General features: G+C 46.7%; 1 protein-coding gene across 2 annotated transcripts in view; it reads left to right on the top strand.

Moving 5' to 3' along the window:
• Positions 1-23,300, top strand: part of LOC119465293 (papilin-like) — a 56,708-nt gene that overhangs the window by 20,791 nt on the left and 12,617 nt on the right. Inside the window, exons 1-2 of one of the 2 annotated variants that reach the window (XM_037726086.2) lie at positions 15,241-15,482; positions 18,201-18,377. In XM_037726086.2, coding sequence (XP_037582014.1) covers positions 15,419-15,482; positions 18,201-18,377 — 241 coding nt within the window. In that variant the 5' untranslated portion in view covers positions 15,241-15,418. Of the gene's footprint in view, positions 1-15,240; positions 15,483-18,200; positions 18,378-23,300 lie in introns of those variants that run through there. The other variant, XM_049655979.1, reaches the window with a different exon arrangement.

The raw sequence follows: 23,300 nt of genomic DNA, 5'->3' as shown, positions 1-23,300 counted from the left end.
TAATTCACATAAATGACATTTCAAAAACAATGATATTTGTGTGACAGTGAAATTGTTAGCTGATGAAGGTACAATGTACCCTTTATTCTACCATCCCGCTTCACAGTTTGTGTTTAATCAAGATCTTTGTAGTCTCACAAACCGGTGCAAACGAGAGAGAATGAAAGTAAAATTTTCTTGAACAGTGCAATTGGTTATAGACCCTTTTTACGGAGAAGTTTGCGCAAAATTAATGAGATGGGCGTTTCCCGTGGCGCGCCGCACGTAGCCTTAAGCTAAAGCGCAAGAATGCGAAACCATTACCGCTTCTACACTGCTACTGTGCGACCATCTGTGGGAAATGCACTGTCGTGATCGCTAATCCCCGTGCTTCCTTCGGGCTGAAAATTGCCTAACACTATAGGAGAGACGTGTGCAGTTCTTCGGCACAAAAATATTGGCTGGCATAATGACGAATGGATTGCATTTGTGGTCAAGTTCACGGACCACTACGACACATGGACTAGCTGCGTTGCTGGTCTTTCGGGATGTTAGCAAGGCAGGAATTTCCTCAAGCATAAAAAGAATTTCACTCGTCTGCCACCGTTATATGCCTAACCTGCGAGCAAAGGACTCCAACCCTGGAACGTCGACAAGAGTCAGTACCGCTCGTTACACCATGACAGTGGGACCAGCGCCGGTTGGCATAGCAGCTTCACGCAAGTTACCTGCACACATCCACTTCAGTTCACTCAAACTTACGCCCACTCTCTCGGCCACGTGGCAGGAATAAGTGAATGGGCGCACTCTTGAGTCAATGCGCCGAACGTTGGCGGCGTAGTGCACCGACAGCACCCGAATGCTTAAAGGCGAACGTTTTGTGACGGTCCACAGAATGAACGCAACACTATAGCGATACATCTTTCCTAGGAAGCCAGAAGAAAGTATAAACCATGGATATTTTGAGCCTTGTGGCCACCGAGAAAAAAACATCTGCAGCTGAGCAAACCTGATAGCGATAAGGAAAAAAAGTCCACAATCAGATGGTGGCCGCGCCGAGGAACGTTACTCAGTAACAAACCTGACAAGCCACTGCTTCGAAGTGAGTAACAAATAAAGAACGAAAAATTGTGGCAGTGATCCTGATTTTATTCAAAAGTGTACAGTTTAAGCAACTTGGGATGCAGTTCTAGCCTCCCTTCTATATAGTAAAGCTCCGTATACGCTGCTCGCACCGTTTGTGCAAGGTGTAATGTGCTACGAAAGCACTTACCTGTGCTCTGGAGCTCCAAAGATTATTAAGTGTCGTCCACCCAGTCACCGCCTATGATATCCACTAAAACAGGTGTTTACTGAGTCGCCACGGTGTCATCAATATGCATTGTAAAAATGAAGGGGAACGGAGGCAGCTGAGGCCAGCAATGGACGCGTCCCCACGTGATCAAGCATGACGTTAAGAGGGTCTGTAACTACAGAAAGGAACCCTAAGCTTTTTACTGGTAGTTTTAGTGGGCGGTGCATTAAGGTGGGCCCTTCGGTAAAGCATTTTGATATAACTATCAATAACGATCTAAACTAGGCATTTCGATATAACTGTCAATACTAAACTACATTGCAACTCGCATCGTAATAAATTATGCACGAGAACAAAACTGAAATCTTTTTCATCAGATGTTAAGCGTACAGCGTATCCCACCTTGGTTTAAAGCACTGCACGGGCTCGGGCTTACCAGAAAGCCCGGACCCGGCCGGGCCCGTGGGCCCGGCCGGGCCGGGTAGAGCACTTTTTTCACAGGCTCGGGCCGGGCTCGGGCACGGCGTGTGCTTTTTGACCCGGGCCTGGGCCGGGCTCGGGTTTTTTGACGCGGGCCCGGGCTGGGCTCGGGCTTTCTGGTGGTGTGCATGTAACGTGCAGCGAGTTATTCTCGGGCCGTCTCAACTCTGAAAAACATTATTTTTCGGTCTCGAGCCGGGTTCGGGCCGGTTTCGAGTCGGGCTCGGGCAGGGTTCGGGCCTAAGGTAAAGGGGTGGCGGGCCACGCCGGGCGAGTAACGTAGATTATTTCCGGGCCCGGGCCAGGCCCGGGTCTCGCCCTAAAAGTTTTGATCGGGCTCGGGCGGGCAGCCCAACGTAAAAACGGGCCCGGGATGGGCCCGGGCTGAAAAAATCGGCCAGTGCAGTGCTCTCTACCTTGGTTCACCCGGATCTTCAGCATGCGGTTATTGTTTGGGGCCCACATGATATTGAAGATGTTGCAATGATGGAGCGGATTCAGAGAACGCGGCTAAATTTAACGAGCCCAATTTCTGTTCCGCGTGATCCGTACCTATCATGCTACAGCAGCTCCAACAGGAGCTGCTTCAAGCTATGCATCAAGATGACAAAGCATAACAATTTTCTATAAGCTATATAACAGAAAATTTGACCTGTCACGCGGCATGTATATGCTTCGTCCGTGAAAAATATCATACCGAAACTAAATGCCCGCACATGTATGCTGCTAGAATGAAGGTGTTTCCGAAATTATTTGTTTCCTAACACAAACCCCTGTAAAAACGGGGTGAAGATTCTTCCGGACCTATATAAATTTTACCACCACCACCACCACCACAAATGAGCAGTGGAGTGGCTTGCCTTATTTTAGTAAAGAATATCCTAATGCACCTGCATTTGAAAATGTCCTGTTATTGCACCGTATGTAAACTCTTCTCTTTTGTCCAAACACGCAAGTAAACAACGAATGAAGACATTACATGGCGTGACGTCTACGGCGACTGAAATACGGTGCACTGGAGTCTTTTCATACCGAGAGTACTGGTAAATAGGGCAGTGTTTCGCAGCTCAAACCGGCTTTGCAGGGTATGCAGTCAGTATTCTGATGTGGACCTCAAAAGTAGGTGACGTACTACATCGTAAAACTTTAGCAACACGTGAGACAATAAAAAACGGGATTTTTTTGCAGTGGTTACATGACCAATGCTTGACCAATTGTGTCCATATTGAAAATTCTTAAAATTACAGGACTGCTCTAATGCCCTATCAACAACACACCATTCCCACTCCACTCTTCATAACAGATGCTAGAAGGCAACTTCACCAACTGACACACACATACACTCGTTAGTAGAGTGGAAAGCCCGAGATATACCCTGACTTCAATGACGTGAGACATAACTTCTTTGTTAATTATGGTTATGCGTCTGCGGTTATGCGAATATTCTTTCCTGTGGTTAATTATGGTATACTGAGGAAGCGTTCACTTATACTTCTGAGATTGGCAACAGTTTTCGCAAATGCGTATTAGTGCACCTAAATTTCTTCTATCGGCCAGTACACAATGTGCATAATTGGCCCGGAATCCACATTGGCCCACAAATTTGTCGCTCTCATCCATGGGTGATTTGTTCATACATTTTTTTCTGGCAAATAAAACTGTGGTCATTGTGACAGCTCTAATACGAACAATATACGTTTCTACGCGAATTGTTTCTACAGGGTTTCCTGAGCATATTCATACGACAATATGTCCGTCTTAAGTCTGTAACAGTGACAACAATAGATGTTCACAAATAAATAGAATATAGAAGGACTGTTAGGAACCCTGGTACGTAATAAATCGGCGACGACCTTCATTTATGATGCTCTAAAAGGCTGTACTCCACTAGACTGCGTCACGTGGTTTAATCATGTAAACCTCCTAAAGCAACCGCTAAAGCACGCATTCATGTCCGCAGGCGAGATAGTGATGCTGATATTACGTTGTGTCTTCATGGCACACACCGCTGAGAAGAATTCGCGGCAAAACAATGAAATTTTCTTATGCAAGAAGCGCAAAAGTGAAGATAGTTGTAGGTGCAAAAAAATTGTAGCACAAACAATAATAAAATAAAATTCGACAAAAACAAACGCAATAGTGCAGAAAGCACCATTACTTATTCAACGTCATAGATGCATCAATACAATGGGCATGTGCAGCGGGATCTACGTTGTTGCTAAGGCGAATATAACAGCGCCAACGAATGCGTTTACCTGTTTGAGATGACAATGACCCAGCTCATAGTACGCTCCGCACAAGGAGACAAAACAGCAGCATGACAGTGGAAAATTATCACTAGCCTTGCTTTATTGTTGAAGAATCAGAGGATAGCAATAAAAAATACAATGAGAAAGAAGCGGCCGACAAAAAGCTAGACGCAGAAAAGGAAGGGGACAACAATGAACAGCAGTTTTCAAAGGTTTAGAAAACCGGGTATTCGTATATGCAAAGATATCTGCATGTAAAAGTACAGTTAGGGAATGCGCAAAACGTGAATAAGCCTTGAGCTTGAAGTTTTTTACTGTAGAGGTGCACCGTGCGCTGTGAGCGGTTTCTTTGGGCAAGACTATGCAAATGTTTGCTGTAACTCATCTAGTAGGATGCAATGCAAGCCTTGTGGCGAGGCTGGTGTCTGGTCACTTTGGGACCGTGAAGATGTTAGCCATTGCTCTTGTATACATCTACTTAAAGAAAAAGAAAACACTACATCTGCATACATGTTGTGCCTCGGCACAAGGGTACGAAAGCTTGTCGGGATTACGAAAGCACGTCCTTAATCTTGTGCATATGCCGTCACAGTACGACAACCCTTTGTGATAAATTATGAGTCCACTGATCTTATTAAAAACCTTTTATTCGTTCATGATCAGCAACAAGTAGCAACATTACCTCAAATAACAACAGCCAGTTATGGCAAGATATAGAGGGACGAGACGGAAAGCTCTAGCAACAGCCAAAGATGCTAATAAAAGCCATTCCAGAAAACTTTATTGCAAAACATTCTTTGCCTCATTCTTGGAGTTTAGCGGTAGGTTGGTTCCTGTTTTGCCTGAATATAAAGAAAAAAATATTGCGTGACCATTGTGGGAATCGAATCTCTGCCGTCGAGCACCGAGGCTGTGCGCTCTATTCATTAGGCCACGATTTTTCTTTTCTTTCTTGCTATTCATGTCACAGGGCTTACAAACTTGACAATGAGGATGGTGTGCTTTTGATGTTACTATCCTCCTGGGCATGCACAGCACATGGCACACTCGTGTGCCTGTGCGCAGTGAAGATACCTGTTCGCGAATATTTTTGCGAACCGGTGTCCCGTTTTGTTGATGTACGCAAGGTGATGGCGTACGTTCCGGAGTGGTTTTTTTGAGTGGAACGTTCATTACACGTGCTAAAATACTGATAACATGTAGTCAGCAAACAACCGCGGACGATTCACTGTAACGTGGTCTCGTTGTGGTGTTCATTATGGCGTGATCGCACGCATGATTTTGACGCTACAAAACCAGTCAGCTCGTTGAAACACTCCGCGAATGCACCACGTGCCGCCTTGTATGCTTCTTTTCTTCTGAAAGCTCGCATTTTGAGGGTACCGTGTTAGACATCACTACCTCCAATGCCAGCCCACTTTGCCCGGTGCTACATGGACACCGTGCGATGTTGTACAAAATTCAGGATTGCCGAAGTAAATAACACTAACATTTGTTCGCCAGAGCACATCTGTCATCACCGTTCTGATATATGCCATAGGAAATAGTCGTATGTACGTACGATTTCATAGCACGTACTTAGTTGTTGATGGCGTCCAAATTCGTCTTTCTGTCGCTTCCGCTCGTCCAGTGCATATGTGGAACCTAACAATCGCTATGTCGTTGAGTCGTATCAAACGGCCGGCGTAGGAATTATGCAAAAGCCATTGTGTGATTGTCAACATCATGGTTGTCGTCGGGCTGCTTTTGTCGCACAGACGTGCGCTCCCCACCAACACATAGAACAACTCAATCTATACGAACACTTTGGTCCATCTGGTATAGTTTCGCGAAAACCCAAACAATGCTAGATAGCCAGGTGCCTGCAAAGTGCTTCTCAAGTCATAAATTCTCACAGTTCTTTTTTGCGCAATTTGTTAGTACACATAACATTGTTTGTGAGTTACCCTAGTCCAGTCATGAAGCCACATATCGGCCAGTCCATGAGAATTAACAACCTTCATTTGCATTCTCAAACTTTTGTAATCGCGGGAAGCATTATATATTATTCTTAAAAACTTTTTAATGTTTCATTTAACTTTGTGCATGTTTATGCACTTTTATTTGCACGCATAGTCATCAAAGTAGAGCAGCATATCGTCATTCCTCACGAATACATGTAGCACAGAACGACTGTTTCTCGATAATCCATCCCTTGATTTGTCCCCCTACACCGTACTGAATTTAGTGATGGCGTACAGCCCGAGGTCAATGCCTATGCAGAAGGTTCAGTGAACATTGTTCAAGAGTCCCAAGGTTGCATTGTTCCTTGTGGGCGATTGAATTATTTAGTTTTAGAGATTTAAATGGCGACACCTCTTTAGCAACAGCTCCTGCTGACGTCAATCTGGGAGTAATCCCCAATAAAGCAAAAAAAAACTGTTATGGTACCTTCGTCTTTGTCCTTGTCTCTAAATCATGACGCACTTGGGACTGCTATATTAAACTGTCGCCATTTCAAGTGCCTGGATAAGGCTACAATAAAGAACGTGTTTATATCGTGTAAATTATCATTATTTGCGAAACACTTCTTTCGACACATATAGTGGTGAAACAGCACTTTGAGGAGCCAGCACCAGAGCGGATATCAATGACACACCAAATGCGAATTCGCTTAGACAGAGCACTATAATAGTAACATATTAAGCGTACGTTAAGTGACCCAGGTCGTCGCAGGCTAAACAGACACTTCTTGGGCGCCACAATCCTTAACATTATTCATACTTTTACTTCACTCCGACTTCGTATATATTATTTATTTGGTAAAATCAGCCGTGATGAGTGAAGTTGTTACTGTGTGGCGCACGCCGATACTGTGAATTAAGTTGTCAAAGTAGCTTCGATGTGCTCAGTCTACATAATGAAAACGTATAGGCCCTTTTTTTGCGGAACTGTGCAAGTAAGCCTACCAAAAATCTAGTTCGAGGTAAAGATAAGCAAAAAAGAATCACCGTGAGCGATTACTACCTCATTTATTCTTCCACAGTCTATGTGTCTAGGTCTGTGAAAAGTGCAAATATGTTGAGACAATCAGGCATGTGTAAAGTTGTCAGCGCTGGTCAGAAGCTTGAATATAGCTCCGTGTTCCCAACTAGTGGAAACAACATAGGAATGTTAAGCTTAGCCACGTAAAAATTGAACACTTCTCTGGAAATTTATTGACCTGAGCTCATTATTTTTACGGCCGTAGTGAGGTTGTCCACAGCTTTTGCTTTGAAACAGCCTTTAGTCTGACTACAACAAAAATGCATGAATGTAATTGAGAATATCACCTTACAAACATTCCATTCACAGGTAACAATGCTGACAACCCTAGAGAGGTGAATAAAACAAAGCTGCCGTATTTGCGGGAATATAGTCCGCACCTTCGGTATAATCCGCAGTGGCAAACTTAGGTCTTAAATAAAACGTTCTTTTATTTTAGATAGACCGCACCCGCTCAATAATGCGCAAGAACGAAGAAGTCTTACTTTCACCATTGAAACTGTATTCCCATGTTGCTAACTGTTCTTCAAGCTCTGGCAAAACTAGTGTGCTGCACCACCATGTCTTCTTTTATCCTGGAATGTGCCACGCCAAAGCCTACATCAGGACACTTTTTTATCGAGATAGCCATTATATGGACACTTCAAGTGGATTTCTGCCGTCGGTGTCGCCCTCGCCGTGGGGTTCCGTATTAAGTCCAAGGGCGATAAAGTCATCGCCGCGCAGCATATGCTGTATGTGCGGGTGACAGCGCGTGAGAGACGCGCGCTTTCACGTAGAGAGAACGCACGACGGAGAGCAAACGCGACGTCTTCGGTCGCGCAAAAGGCCGTGGGGGGATGAGAGGCAGGCGAGGCGACGTTGTGCTGTGGCACCAACTGCGCATCTTGCGACCGCGCGCAAGATGAACTGGTCACTCAATCTCGAATGCGAAAGGAGGAAAGCGGGAAGCCAGCTCGGGAGTGAGGGGATGCGGCTTGTATTCTGCCAGCGACTGTGTACTTGTACTTTGCACGGCTGCGGCGGTCGCGCGAACCGTATCGTGAAAGCGATCTGCACAGGGCTCCTACCTTTGTATGCGCTGTGCTTTCGCCGCTTAGTTTTCGTTGAAGCGATAGACCGCACGACCCTTCGCTTGCTCCTGCCGCCACACTTGCTCACGCCAGCGTTTTGACAGCGGTTGTCTGCGGTCATCGAGTGTGATCTATTCATGTTTGCTTGTGCGCGCTGACACCATGCTTGTAATTCAGTTAGTAAGCAAATGTGTCCAAGTTTATACAGCCGCTAAAACTACTATCCTTACTCCGCATAGCTCTCTACTAATTTGCTATCGCAACTTATGCTTCGCCTTTCGGGCGAAACTGCTACTTTTTCAACGACGTGAAATTTTTTTGCCACTGCTCTGGTGAACATCCTTTCTTGCGCGAGCTGGCCGACACTGAGCTTTAACTATGCCATGAAGGCTTTACGTCTTTTCGATGGCATCGTAACTGCTCGTGCGTTTTGCGCACCTCTGAAACTGAATATTTTGCAACAAGGTTTCGCGCATGTCCTCACAAGTCGAAGCACTCAAAAGCAGTCCCTCTACGTATTGCGAGCAGCATTCGCTTGCATACCACGGAGTCAATAAGGGCTCGAAGCATTGCTAGTGCGTAGCAAGGCACAGCCCCGAAATTTTTAATGTTTCATGCTTGTATAGTCCGCGAACTGCAGTCCGGAAAATACGGTATTATTGTGGTGAGTACTCCCATCAATATTATTGGCAGTAGGTGGCATACAACAGTAGTATAGATATGTGCTGCTTGTAAAACAACAGAAGCCATGAACAGTAACTGTAGATAAAAAGTTCGAAGCTTCAGCGTAATTGCTCTCTGAAAAATGAGTGTCGTATTCACTCAATAAAGATGCCCATTTATTATGGGGATAGTAAAATACAATTTGCGTGAACTTTTCGCATAATGCTTCATCGGTGAGGCAACGTCTTGAGAGAAGGACCATTTGCGGCACAATCGCGAAGCAGGAAGCATTCAGAGTTTTTGTAGATTTCCTTATCCCACTGGGCACACACTCTCCAAATGGTTCTGTATCTGCTGTGTGTTCCTTAGTTTTAAGAGATTTGGTGAACCATGAATTCTTTTTTCTGTTGGTTACATTGAGAAATTCACTGTCCTCGCTAACCAATCAACATGAAACTTTTTAGACTACATCACAGTTATCTTTATTGGGCCTGCTGTAAAACGAGCATACCGCGGGTCCCAGCTAATGTTACCTAAGCTGTTGAACAAAAAAAGAAGAAAGAATGCGATGTCACATGGCTAACGCTACCTGGAACGCCAAAATTAGTCATCTAACAACATATCTAACTAGGTTAGATAAAGCATGGAGTTCTTTGTTTGTTTCGCCATAATTTCTTTGCTCGCCATAATGCTCTTTGAACGCTTGTGATTGATAATGGCACATTTAGTGACTTAACTGCGATCACTGACACTGTCCATGCGCGCTGGCTTTCTGATATATGCTTCAGAAAATTCGCAAGAATTTTGTGTGTCTAGCACACAAATATTTGTGGTTTAGCAGGGTTTACATCAGGCGCGATTGTTCAGTAATGTTGAATAAAGAATAGCCTACGGTTAGGTTGATGGAATGCAATGAAAAATGTGAGGAGGCTGACGACTGTGGTCAAACGATGGCAGATGTCACTTAAAAATGTTAGGTCACTTCGTCTGTAAAGAGTTTGGCTGTTTTGCGGCTCTATTGTCGCATGCAATGAAAATGAAATGAGCAAAGACTAGACAACGGTAATAAATATTGTCGCGGTACAACGCCAAGACAAGACAGGGAGACGTTCTTCAAGAAGAGCAGGACAACTTGTTCATACAAAACAGAGCAGAGATACGTCTTCTTCGTCGTCAGCAAAAATCCTGCGGGCGAGTGGGGGGCTTTTTATTGTCTTGCGGCGGGCCTGCAACCTTACCCCCAGAGGTCGCAGCCTTCACTTTCTCCGGCGGGGGCTGGGCGACCTTCGGCCTTGAAGGTCAGCAAAAGTACGTCCCGCAGGCGACCTTCGGTCGCCTGCTGGGCATCCTGAATGGCGTGGAGGGGTTGGAGAGCGCGACCGACAACCGAAATCAGTCCGATCATTGGGCACGGATTCGTCATTCGGGTGCGCTATGGGAGGTCCTTGAAAAGCAGCATCGTCATGGCGTAGCAAGGAGTAGCCCTCTGCACATCGACCATCAGATCACGGACGAAGAGGTCGAAATGATGGGTCACGATTCCAGCAATGGCGCGAAATGTGGCCGGCACCCCCGCAGTTAAAACAGAGAGGGCGGTTATCGGCAGTGCGCCACGCGTCGGATTTCCGAAATTGTGGCCGTCTCGTAGGGTCGTTTCGCGGCGTGGTCCAAGACGCAGCGAATGATGGCTGGCGGTGTGGCTGCATCGGCATCACGGGTGCGCGCCTCAGTGTCTCCTCTTGCGGCGGCGACCAAGGAGCGGCTCTCGGAGGCTGGTTGTACGGGGGTGTGCTTGTAACGGGTGGGAAACATCGGACGGCGTCGGCGTAACTCATGGGACGCTGGTGGACGGGATGATCGGCTGCCGGTAACGCCTGCCTGATTTCGTCGCGTAACACTTCGGCGATTGACGCGACGGGGCTATCCAGTGTCGGTGTGAGGATCCGGTGAATTTCTTCTCTGACGAGCTCTCTGATCATTTCCCGCAAGGTGTTCTGATACTCTGCAGTCAAAGCGGCGGCATTGATTGTGGTGCTGGTGGACAGGCGATCTTACTGCCTGCATCGTTGATGAAGGGCCCACTTAATACCGTAGCCTCTTTGATAAAATCAGCGATGGTGACTGGTGGATTCCGCACAAGCCCCGCGAACAACTCCTCTACTCGGTCATGTTCGGGTCGGCTCTACGAAAGAGACGGGCCATATCATTGGCGAACATTGTGACCGACTCATTGGGTTGTTGCACCCGTAGCTCCATCAACTGCTGGGCGCGGTCGGGACGGTCGGCACTTGCAAACGTATCGGTGATTTTCTGCTGAAAGTCATGCCATGTCGTTAGGCTAGCTTCGCGGTTCTCGTACGAAGTACGGCCACTGTCGTCAACGGCGAAATAGACTTGGGAGAGCTTTTGCTGCTCAGACCACTGGTTAATCTGTGTGACGCACTCGTACTTGTCAAGCCTGTCTTCAATGCCTTCGAAGGCTGCACCGCGATAGCGATCGGGAACTAGCGGATGAAGAACTGTTACATGTTATTGACTGGGAGACCGACTGCATTGGGGTGCTTGCGGTGGTCTGGTTTCGGTCATTACCAGATGTGCAGAGCTCCTGGAAAGAAGTGATTGAAGAGGGGAGAACTCAGGGGCAAGGCCTAGCAGTCGACGACTGAAGCGATGCACGGGGATCGTAACTGGTGACAATGCGTCCGGGCTAGATGAACTACTCCCAGAGGGAGTCCGGAGCATCAGGCGTGGTCAATACCCCGCACCTCCACCACTGTCTCGCTACGACGCCAAGAGAAGACAGGGAGACGTTCTTCAGGAGCAGCAGGACAACCTGTTAAAGCAGAGGCACGTCTCCTTCATCGTCAGCCACAATCCCCCTGGCCCACTAGATGAAGTCCGTCAATGTCCCCATCGTCGTTGTCGTCAACCTATAGCACACGCGTCAATATATAAATAAAAAGCCAGCACATCCCACGCCCTGTGGGAATCGATGTTATGGGAAGGAGGGTGCGGGGGAGCCTGCCAAGTTAACGAAACGACCATGCGAGCACCAAGACGTAGGCGGCTCTTTCATCACCTACATGACACGCATCGCATGACATTCATGTCACGAGTCCTGAGGAGTCCCTTTAGCTACACCTAAGAGACCTTAAGGCGAAAGCCAAGGTCATGCTCATGACTATGACTTCGACCATCAACCTTTAGTACTTCCTTCACTTAGTACAACATCCCGAACCATTGCATTGGTTTTTAGTGTTATTCTTTTTTCGCTGAGTCAATCTCAATTATGCTGAGTGATGGTCATGACTACGACTTCTACCACAATCCTTTAGAGGTTTGTTTCACTTAGTGTCCACGTCCAAACCCATTCCAGCGGTTTTTGAGTGCTAATCTTTTCTTTCGCTGAGTCATTGTCATTTTTGCTTAGTCATGCTCATGACTATGACTTTTACCACATACATAAGTGTTTCCTTCACTTAGTACCCACGTCCGAACCAATTTCAGTGGTTTCTGAGTATTAATCTTTTTTCGCTGAGTTATTCTCATTTTCAGTCAGTCAAGGTCATTACTATGATTTCTACCATCATCCTTTAGTGTTTCCTTTACTGAGTACCCACGTCAGAACCTATTTCAGTGGTTTTTGAGTGTTAAGCTTTTTTCGCTGGGTCATTGTCATGACCTACATGAAACACATGCCATGACATTTATGTCATGACCTATCACTTATGTTCGTCATGCCTCCTGTCATACTATGCCGATTTTGGTACCTACCAAGTTAACGTGGGCGGCTGTTTCATGACCTACATGACACGCATATCATGACATTCATCGCATGACCTATTATTTATGTTCGTCATACATTCTTGTCATACTATGCCAATTTTGGTACATGCCAAGTTAATGAAACGACCATGAGAGATCAAAGTCGTAGGCGGCTAGATAGATAGATCGATAGATAGATAGATAGACAGACAGATAGATAGATAGATAGATAGATAGATAGATAGATAGATAGATAGACACTGTCAAAGTGGCGAATGTTCGCCTAGAAATGCTTTGCATATGAAAGCTTCACATAGCCATTTAAGCATAAGGCCCAAACAATCTTGCGCTCCTAACGTTTTTCCCATAGTTACGAGTCGATCTCTCTTTAATTAAAAGGTAGGCGTCGCCACCTGTTGCATTGCTACTGTAATGGTAATGTAACACTTGTCTATTACTTTGGCGTTCTAATAAATGTTTCATGCCAATTTGTGAGACCGAGACAGAGAACTTCCGCCTGTGCAGCCGTATTTATGTACGAGTTGAAATTACCTGCATTATGAATCGAAATGCGTTGGCTGCTAAAAATTATTCACAAATTATCATATAATTACTGTAGCGCACATGTTGCAAATAATAATTTAAGCCGAGCTATAATAACATTGCAGAAATTGCATTATCGCCACGAAGTTATGGACCAGTTATATTTACATAAAAATTAAAGTATAGGATTCTTACATGCCAGAGCACAACCCGATTTTGAGGCACTCTGTTGTACGGGACTGGAGAATAGGTTTGATCACCTGAGTTCATTACCGAGCGCTGAATCCACGATAGACGAACGTACTTGGATTCCGCCCGCATCAGAATGTGAGACACCCTGCCAGGATTGAACCCGCAACCTGCAAGTAGCTCAACCCAACCACTGATCTATGACGGCGGGTACACAATTTAGATTCCTTTAGTTTTTTGTGAAAATCAATCTGCAAGAAAAGAGCAATATAGCACGCCGAAAAGCCGAAATTGTTGAGGAGACAAAATCCGCTGGCGCAGTTGTCCGAAGAAACACGCATTATACGTGACATTTCCCGGATTCACAGAAGAAAGAATGAGTTAATTGTATGGACGCAGTTTACAGCAGCGGAGTGCAATGCCGGGAAAATAAAAAAATACATGCAGAAAGCATAGATAATCCTATAGTAAGCGAAGAGTCGAATGCTTCCATACAAAGCATTTCGCTTTGCTAATGGAACGGTGTACTTCAAGGCCTTCATTTGTCTGACTGAGAATACTTGGTTAGCTCCTGCTGTTTCACTGCGTGATTCCACAGTCAACAAAGCCGTTAACCAGCGCCCCTACAGTAGTAATATAGGTAAACACCTTGTGCATTTTAAGGGGAGCTATACGTTCACATTTGCCAACGAACTCGGCTGCCTTAGGCCAAGCGCTTTTGGCATCAGCGCCTTTATATCAGTGGTGGGTACAACGTCCGACGGCCAACCACCGACCGGGAAAACGGGTGAAAAACACAAATGTATTTGCTTTAAAGGATATTGTGAGGGGAGGACAGGTATATGAAAAGTGAAAGGACACACAGCAATGACAACGGCAACTGCAACGCGCAGTTTTCTTTTGCTTGATGGCAAACTAGTCAAAGAACTTCTTGAACAATTGCTCTTTCATCTTCTCGCCAGGTCACGTCCTCCAACAAACTCTCAGCAGCTTTGGGGTGTTTGCGGCAGCAGTATTGTTTACTGGCAATTTCAAGGATCCTCTTTGGAAACCAGAAAAAAAAAGTCATTTCATAAAAACTTAATTTCACATGACCTTTGTGTGTCATCAACATCATCATCAGCCTATATTTATGTCCCCTCCAGGAAGAAGGCCTCTCCCTGCAGTCTCCAATTAACCCTGTCTTGGTATGTAATTCTGAATAAATTTCGAAAAGCGACAAATGATATTATCTCGGTATTGCAAGTGATCAGGTTAGAAATTCAGCCTCTTCATGCAAATGCTCACTGTTTTTTTTTTTTTTTTTGTAAAATGTAAGCCCTGTAGCACTGCACTTGGTTTGGACGTTTCATTCTGGCCTATAAACGAAATTCTGCTTTCGGTGAAGTAAGCAACATTCTCAATTCTTAGATATTTCGCAAAAAAAATCATTTATTGCGAAGAGTTCCCAATGTGCCGTAATATGGCCGTGTCCACAGAGAAATGGTCCGCAAAGTGGACATGTTTATCACAGTCTCAAAGTCATTACGGCTACTGTGGCCTTCCGCATTTTGTTTGTGTTTTTTTACACAAGAGCCGTTGCATGTCCCTTAGTAGAACGACAAAGATATCTGTGTTATTACTGACTTGTATTGTACATATCGCCTCAACGTTAACCGATGCTAGCATTTCCATCCTCAAATTAAGCAAAAAATTATTTAACCATTCGATGATAGTCATCTCATAAGGTTTATGACGCACGTCAAGCACCTGTGCTTAGGAACAGTGACTTCTGCTGCTAAGGTATCACGAAGATATAAACTCAGATGCCACATTGTGTGCTAGGTCCACAATTCGTGAGTGGAAAGGCGAGAAACACTGACGCAAAACAGTACTTTTACAGTCTGACACAAGGGCCCATCTTTGTCTCCTCGGTCAATTCGGACAATGAGCGTTTAATAACACCCTTGACACCTTATTCGTGGTGTAGAATACCTGTGCACAAAGAACACACGCGCATAGACGATGTCCACAGACCAGATAAAGTGCTATACCATGCTACTACATAAGCTTTCTAGAGATTTCATTTGTGTTCTGCTACACGGCTCAAGCACGCTGTAAAAAAGGAGCCCTACTTTTCTGCATTGAGGGGGGACCAATCAGGCTGCAGGCTGATAGAAATGTTGGCACTACACACGTTTGTGTTTCTACTGGCTGTCAATACGGTTGTTCGATGCTATACACGTAAGTGTTAATATTACAGCTATTCAATGACAAACGAAAAGACTGGACCCGGTACTGTATGGCGCGCCTTCGCGCAATGCGCAGAATGGTTTTCAGTAATTTTGTTTCCTTGCTGTCGTAGACAATTGTATTTAGTTAAAGGTCAGTAGATTTCATAGTAATCAAACATGCTGTGTGTAATGGCCCGATAATTTGTTATGCTACGATTGGGCATTTCCGCACGAATTGCGACAAAAGGTTCTTTTCTGAAAAAGGCAAGGACCATCATTCTGCCTTCTCTGCTAAAATTGTTGTGCAGCTAAATTGCTCTCTGCTAAATTGTTGTGTTTATTGATTTCTCTGTTCAAATCTCGCACTGCTTATAAAGAAGTCAGCATTCAAGAACACCGCAGTTAAAGTTGCAGAGTAATGCGCACTTTACATCACTGATTTTAGGCATACATTTCCGTGCCTCATTTCTTAATAGTCACTGTTAAACGCAAACAGTTGAGTTCAAATAAACAACCTGCGTCACTGTGAGTGACAGCATGATAGCAGGACCACCAGGTTGCTTCAAACAAGAATATTTTTATCGAAGCAACTCTCAAAGCAATAAATTAAAGCACGAAGCTGTCCTTGCATAATTATGTCCAATGTTGAAAATATTTGAGAGGCTAAAATTATTAAGCTGTTTTATTTCAAGTTTCAGATATAAACTCAGATGCCACATTGCGTTCTAGGTCCACAATTCTTTTGAGGTAAGGTGAGAAACAGTGACGCAAAACAGTACTTTTACAGTCCGACAAAAGGGCCCATCTTTGTCTCCTCGGTCAATTCAGACAATGAGCGTTTAATAACACTCTTGACACCTTATTCTTGGTGTAGAATACCTGTGCACAGGGGACCCACATGCACAGATGATCTGCACAAACCAGATAAAGTGCTATACCAAGCTACTACATAACCTTTCTATAGATTTGATTTCTGTTCTGCTATACGGCTTAAGCACTCTTTGAAAAACTCTGAACAAGCTCCACTGTTCCTAAGCACAGGTGCTTGACGTGGGTGATAAACCTCGTACGATGACTATCATCGATTGCTTATATTCTTTTTTGCTTAATTTAAGGTTGGAAATGTCAGCATCGTTTATCGTTGAGGCGATATGTACAATACAAGGTATTAATAACAGATATCTTTGTCGTTCTACTAAGGTACATGCAACGGCTCTTGTGTAAAAAAATGTGGAATGCCACTAAAAATGAGTGTGGTTTTCCATCCAGCTATCTCTAGACTGTAGAAAGAAATGTAGTTATAGTAACCGCCACTCAAGCCAGTGTTATACGTCCTAAATGCGGAGACTTCTCTCACGCAGGACTCTCACTAATATCATCTTTAGGATGTTTTTATAGACCGGTCTCGTGGTTTCATAACCACATATTAAAGAACAGCTTACGTCACCGCGTAACCAGGAAAAGGCGGTTAGGCAATAATCACTAATATGATTATGGAGTTGTTATATAAAGCGTATGATGCCATAATAATTGCTCACTGAAGATTCTTTGTTGTTACGGCTAAGTGCTATTCCCCTCAACTAGTTCATGTTCCGTCGTGTCACAAAGATTGGGCGAAGGTCGCCATGTCACTATAATTCGCTAAAGCGCCGCATTACCGCATCACTGAAACCACTTCATTCCTTTAAAACAAGCGAAAATGCTTTATGTGATTTAATCGAACCACATAGCGATATTGAAGCTGGTATGATTGTGGCGAAAGGAAGGCATGACGGTAGCGCATTGAGCATCTGGCAGGCGCAGTCACTAATCTTACTACAGCACAAGGACAAAAGCGCAAGGCTAATTACTTGCGTATATCGGCAACAAAATGCAGGCAAGCTTCAACGATCGTGGCACAACCACAGACGAAATGTATTTAGAGATATGCACGCTACACTCGCACGTGTAAACATGCAGGGTGCAGAAGACCACACGTGGCGCAATCCACACTAACCGTGATTAAACCAGTGCCCACCAGGCGGTGACTGCTAAATGTCGCTGCTAATATCAGATTATTGCATCGCTACACAAGCACCCCCCCCCCAAACCTTGAGCACAAGCACTCCCCCCCCCCCCCCAAATCATACTGGATTGAAAAATAGGCAAAAAAGAAAAGAAGCTCGGCAAGAAGAAGAGAGACTGTGTGCGGGAGGTCGTATGTTCGTTAGGCAGTTCACTTATTACTTCATTAGGAGGTGAAGGGGACCAACCCTTTTTTGCTGGTCGAGGCAGAGAGTGGCACGCACGTACATATCTTGTTGTCGCGCTTACTTGTACATATATTTCAATCGCGTTGCGTGTTACGAGGGAGCATTTGTAGCGACCCAGCAATTGGCAATAGCGTCACCGAGGAAGAAGAAGGCTTGGGGCACATAGGCATGTAGGGGAACCCGCTAGAGCGCCCGGCCTGGTTTATGGGGATTAGATGGCAGCCCTCCGAGCGGCCGATAGATGTAGGTACTCTGGCTGGGTAACTTGCATGTGCCATAGCAAAGCTCGGCGTCCTTAACTGACTAGTGCATACATCATTTTTGTGACCGGCACTGCAGGTTAATATAATGGCACCATTCGGAGAACGCTGCACACAACCCCATGCATGGCAGAAAAAAATATTTTAATATTGTTACCTGATTGAATGTTCTGTATAAATGGCTGTATCGTCTGCTTATGATTCAATTTTATATAGGTGTCGGTGCAAGAAACAGTTCTTGCGTCATACCACCGACCGTGGAGGACTGCAGCATTGTACATCGAAAGTGGAGTTTCGTGCACGAGGCCAACAGGTGCGAAATAACCTATGTCTGTTCTAATCACCCCAATCGATTCCACGCAAAAGAGGACTGCGAGGCAACTTGCCCGCCACGTAAGTATACGAGTGAGGATGAGCGTGATCTCTGTTTTTGCGGAGCGCAGGAACAGGGGAGGAACTAGCGATAGCGTTAGCATCGCGACGAGAACACAGCGGAACGGTTTCATAGACCTGCCAGACTCTCAGGCAGCCTGAAGAGCCTATTCCAGTAGCAAAAAATTTAAGGCCGCACGTCGCATACAGACTATGTCGCACGCCAGCTCTCACCTTAAATACCTTACGCGGCCATCAGCAGGAGCAAGCCCGCGTCCGAGCGCACGCACAGGAAGAGCCGGGACAGGGAAGCGAGGAGTCCCATGCTGTGCCAATGCCGCTTACCTACACACACATGTTTCAACACCACCGACGGTCACGAAGAACACTAAGACCACAGCAGAGCGTTCGCACGCGAAATCAGGTTGTAGTGTGTGCCTATTGGAGTTTGTAACATGCTATACACCCTGTTCTTATACCCTTCAAAATGCCCACAGTGCGATGAATCCTCAACGCTCTGCCACACGGCATGGGCATGCTCACAATCATACCACATCCCATCACACGACTATGGGAGGCAGAACTGTCCAGCTCCGTCTTGACGGGCCAGCTCGAGCTGGTCGACCAAGCGAGAGGGCTGCTAAGACCATTGGTGTTCCGGACTCAGGAAAGAACTGGCTAGAGAGCAGCAGAGGTACCCACGCTCGCGTGCTCTTCTGAAGAGTGTTTAAACTTAACTCATTTCTCTTTTTCTGGGTGGTACATTAGGCATAAAATGTGACAGGGTCTATTATGCTATCCCAGGGACTTGAAGAAAGTGATCACGCCCTGGCATAACTCGCAGATTCGGACGGCTGGCGGCCACGTCGTTACTCCACTGGGCGCCTGCATGACTAGAGTTGAGATTCAAGGATCTACATTCGTAGCGAGCTGCCTCGTCTTGCGCGAATGCTCCCGCAACGTTATTCTTGGGGGTGACTTCCTGCAGGACTACGGCGCGATTATCGATCTGCAAGAGCGTCGTATCACTTTCTCTGCCGAACGAGCAATCGACGTGCAAGACGGCCAACGGCGCGACGACGTACTTCGTGTTTCGGCAGACAGTGTAACGCTTCCTCCACAAGTCAGTGTCCTCGTCGACGTCACATGCTGTGGCTTACGCGATGGCGAAGCGGTGGCCGAAAGTAACTTGGAACACCTATGAAGCAAAGTGTTTGTGTGACTCTAAGTGTTGTACAGATTCGTGCTGGTCATTCGCAATTGCTTGTTACCAACTTTAGCTACGAGCACCGACACCTGTTCCGCGGTACTTCATTCGCGTTTTCATACGCAGTAGCAAACGTTAACAACGGTTTCACGTCAGAAGTAGTGGAGACAGCAGACACGTCTCTGGGCCATCTCGACATCAATTCTGAACTGTCCACCGATAGGCCAGACAGCACTGCGCAAGCTCTTGCTTGCATTCAGGACCTGCTTCGCACATTCTTCCAAGGTACGCCAGACTTCCATCACTAAACACAGGATCATCACGTACGAAGACGCATGCCCGATACACCAGCAGCCTTACCGCGTGTCGGCAAAAGAACGCGAAGCCATACGTACGCAAGTCCGGGAGATGCTTGACGATGGCGTCATCGAACCTTCCAACAGCCCGTGGTCGTCTCCGGTCGTTCTTGTCAAAAAGAAAGACGGAACACTACGCTTCTGTGTCGACTACCGAAAGCTCAACAACGTGACTAAAAAGGACGTGTACCCGCTGCCGCGTATCGACGACTCAGTTAGATAGACTACGGCGTGCCCACTATTTTTCTTCTCTCGATTTAAAAAGCGGGTACTGGCAAATCGAGGTAGACGAACGCGACCGCGCGAAAACAGCCTTTGTGACTCCAGATGGGCTCTATGAATTTCGAGTGCTTCCCTTTGGCTTGTGTTCAGCCCCGGCTACTTTCCAGCGAATGATGGACCCTGTCCTTACTGGACTGAAGTGGCAGGCCTGTTTTGTGTACCTGGATGATGTGGTCATCTTCTCTGAAACGCTCGAGCAGCATCTTCGTCGCCTACGGAGTGTGCTAGAAGCCATCCGATCGGCAGACCTCAGACTTAAGCCCGAAATGTGCCACTTTGGTTACGAAGAGCTCAAGTTCCTCGGGCATGTAGTAAGCGCCAAGAGGGGTCCGACCCGATCCAGACAAGCTTGCCGCTGTGGCCGCGTTCCCAGTTCCTGCCGATAAGAAGGCCATCCGGCGCTTCCTGGGTTTGTGCGCCTACTATCGCCCGTTTATTAAAGGCTTTTCGAAGATAGCGGAACCCCTGACACGCCTTACAAGGGACGATACGCCATTTGTGTGGCATAATGAGCAACAGGCGGCTTTTGCTGAATTACGACAGCGCCTGCAGTCAGCACCTGTTCTTGCACATTTTGACGATGATGCTGATACTGAGGTGCATACCGATGCCAGCAGCATTTTCCTTGGACGCAGTGCTCGTCCAGCTTCAAGATGGAGTGGAAAGAGTTATAGCGTATGCCGAGCCGCTCCCTGTCCCGTGCCAAGGCGAATTATTCGACTACGGAGAAGGAGTGCCTCGCGGTCGTGTGGGCGATCATCAAGTTTCGCCCCTATCTCTATGGTCGTCCCTTCAAAGTAGTGACGGACCCCCATGCCCTCTGTTGGTTGGCAAGCATGCGCGACCCTTCAGGACGACTGGCACGGTGAGTTTGCGGCTCCAGGAATTTGAGATCACCATCGTTTATGTCTGGCCGTAAGCATGAAGACGATGGCATGCTGTCCCGCGCACCCATTGATCCTGCCAGTCAGGAAACAGAGGATGATGACGGCTTCCTGGCGCCATTAGTTCGTCGGACTTGAGTAGACGGCAGCGTGACGACGCTGAGAATAGACCGATCATCGATCATTTAGAGGGCCGCGACACAACCATAACACGCCATCTGTCCCACTCGCTGACGTCCTTCTGTCTGCGAGAGAACGTGCTTTATAAGAGAATGCTCGTTCTACCAGCCGCGCTTACCTCCTCATGGTTCCAAGGGACATGCGCGACGACATCCTCTTCGTTTGCCATGACGAACCGACATCTGGTCATTTAGGCTTTTCACGAACGCTCGCTAGAGTAAGCGAAATGTACTATTGGCCCGGGCTTTCGGCAAGCGTCAAACAGTACGGTAAAGGCTGCCGTGAATGCCAGCGCCGCAAGACACCATTCGTTAAACCGGCTGGCTTACTTCAGCCAATTGAAGCAGCTCACACGCCTTTCGACCAAGTCGGCATCGACATTCTCGGACCGTTTCCTTCCTTGGCCGACGGCAACAAATGGGTGATCGTCGCGACTGATTATTTAACACGCTCTGCCGAGACGCAGGTGATCCCACGAGCCAGGGCCTCAGAGGTATCACAGTTCTTCATGCGCCACATCGTCTTGCGTCACGGTGGTCCCTCCACTGTAATAACAGACAGTGGGACAGCATTCACAGCGCAGCTTGTGGACGAAGTTTTTGAATTGAGCAACACCAGGCATCGCAAGACGACCGCGTACCATCCGCAGACGAACGGACTAACCGAGCGACTGAATAACACGGTCACAGACATGCTCGCAATGTACATCGACGTTCAACACAAAACATGGGATCGGATCTTGCCTTACGTGACCTTCGCGTATAACACCGCCGTGCACGAGACGACGCACTTCACGCCCTTTCGCCTTCTCTACGGTCGCGAAGCCCAGACGATGCTGGACGCTTTGCTGCCGTGTCAAGACGCTGACCAATTGACAACTGACGCCGAGGAAATTGCAGAGCGTGCTGAGGAAGCGCGGCAGCTCGCGCGGCTGCATATCGACCAGCACAGCAGGCAGACGCACGACGCTACAACATCCGCCACAGGGACGTGTCCTACAACCCCGGGGACCAAGTTTGGGTGTGGACCCCCGTTCGCCGTCGTGGCCTCTGTGAAAAGCTGCTGAGCCGGTATTTCTGTCCGTATAAAGTGCTCCGCCGCGTCAGTGACGTAAACTACGAACTTGTTCCGGACACAACATCGCAGGCCCGGAGTAGGACACAAAGACAACCGACCTGAGACATAGTTCGTGTTGTGCGCATGAAGCCGTACATTGCGCGTCCGTAACTTTTTTTGTTGTCGTTTTTTTTTCTCTCATTCCCTGCTTTGTTTCTACTTTTCATTTATCTTTGGGAGCTTGCTTCTTCGTTCATTGACTGTGCCGGCGTGACGGCAACATTTTTTTGTGTGTACTTTCGCTTTGCCTGCCTTCCTCTTCTTTGTCTTCTACGCCTATTTTTTTTTTTTGGCTTCGAGGCGATGCTTTTGTTCGGAAGGGGGGATATTGCCACCTGTAGGTAGTGGGTCGAGGGCAAGAGTGGGTCGAGCCCAAGAGAACAAAAGAAGACCGCGCGCTCCTCTGCTCGAGCCAGCTCCGACGGTCGCGTCTTCCAAGAGCCAGCTGCTCTACGTTTATTAAACCTTCAGGACTACTTCTCGAGGCTCGTGACAATATTCACAGAGCAGCCTGTCAAGGCAAGCCGACTTGAGAGTACCCACTCAATACAGGGAGCAACAAAGTCGCCAGAGTTTGTGTTGATATATCGGAAGATATAGCAGGAAAAATGTTCTCGACTTTTGGCAAGTGGTAAACCATATAAACAACTACAACAAAACTGTTCAATTTGACATTGCACGATTCTGACTCGACAATAGAAAGCTCAGGAAGTAACACGCCGTGGTGGTTTAGTGGGTCTGGTGTTGTGCTCCGAAGCACGAGGCTGTGGGATTAAACTCCGGCCAAACCGCGAGCATTTCAATGGCGTCGACATGCGAAAGCACCCGTGAACATAGCATTGGGTGCATGTTAGAGAAGAGGAGGTGCTCAAAATTTATGTGTAGTCACTCACTACAGCGTATCTAATGATCGGATTGT

The sequence above is a fragment of the Dermacentor silvarum genome, chromosome 9, assembly GCF_013339745.2.
Source record: "Dermacentor silvarum isolate Dsil-2018 chromosome 9, BIME_Dsil_1.4, whole genome shotgun sequence".
NCBI lineage: Eukaryota > Metazoa > Arthropoda > Arachnida > Ixodida > Ixodidae > Dermacentor > Dermacentor silvarum.
This window is presented reverse-complemented; position numbering and strand designations above follow the sequence as displayed.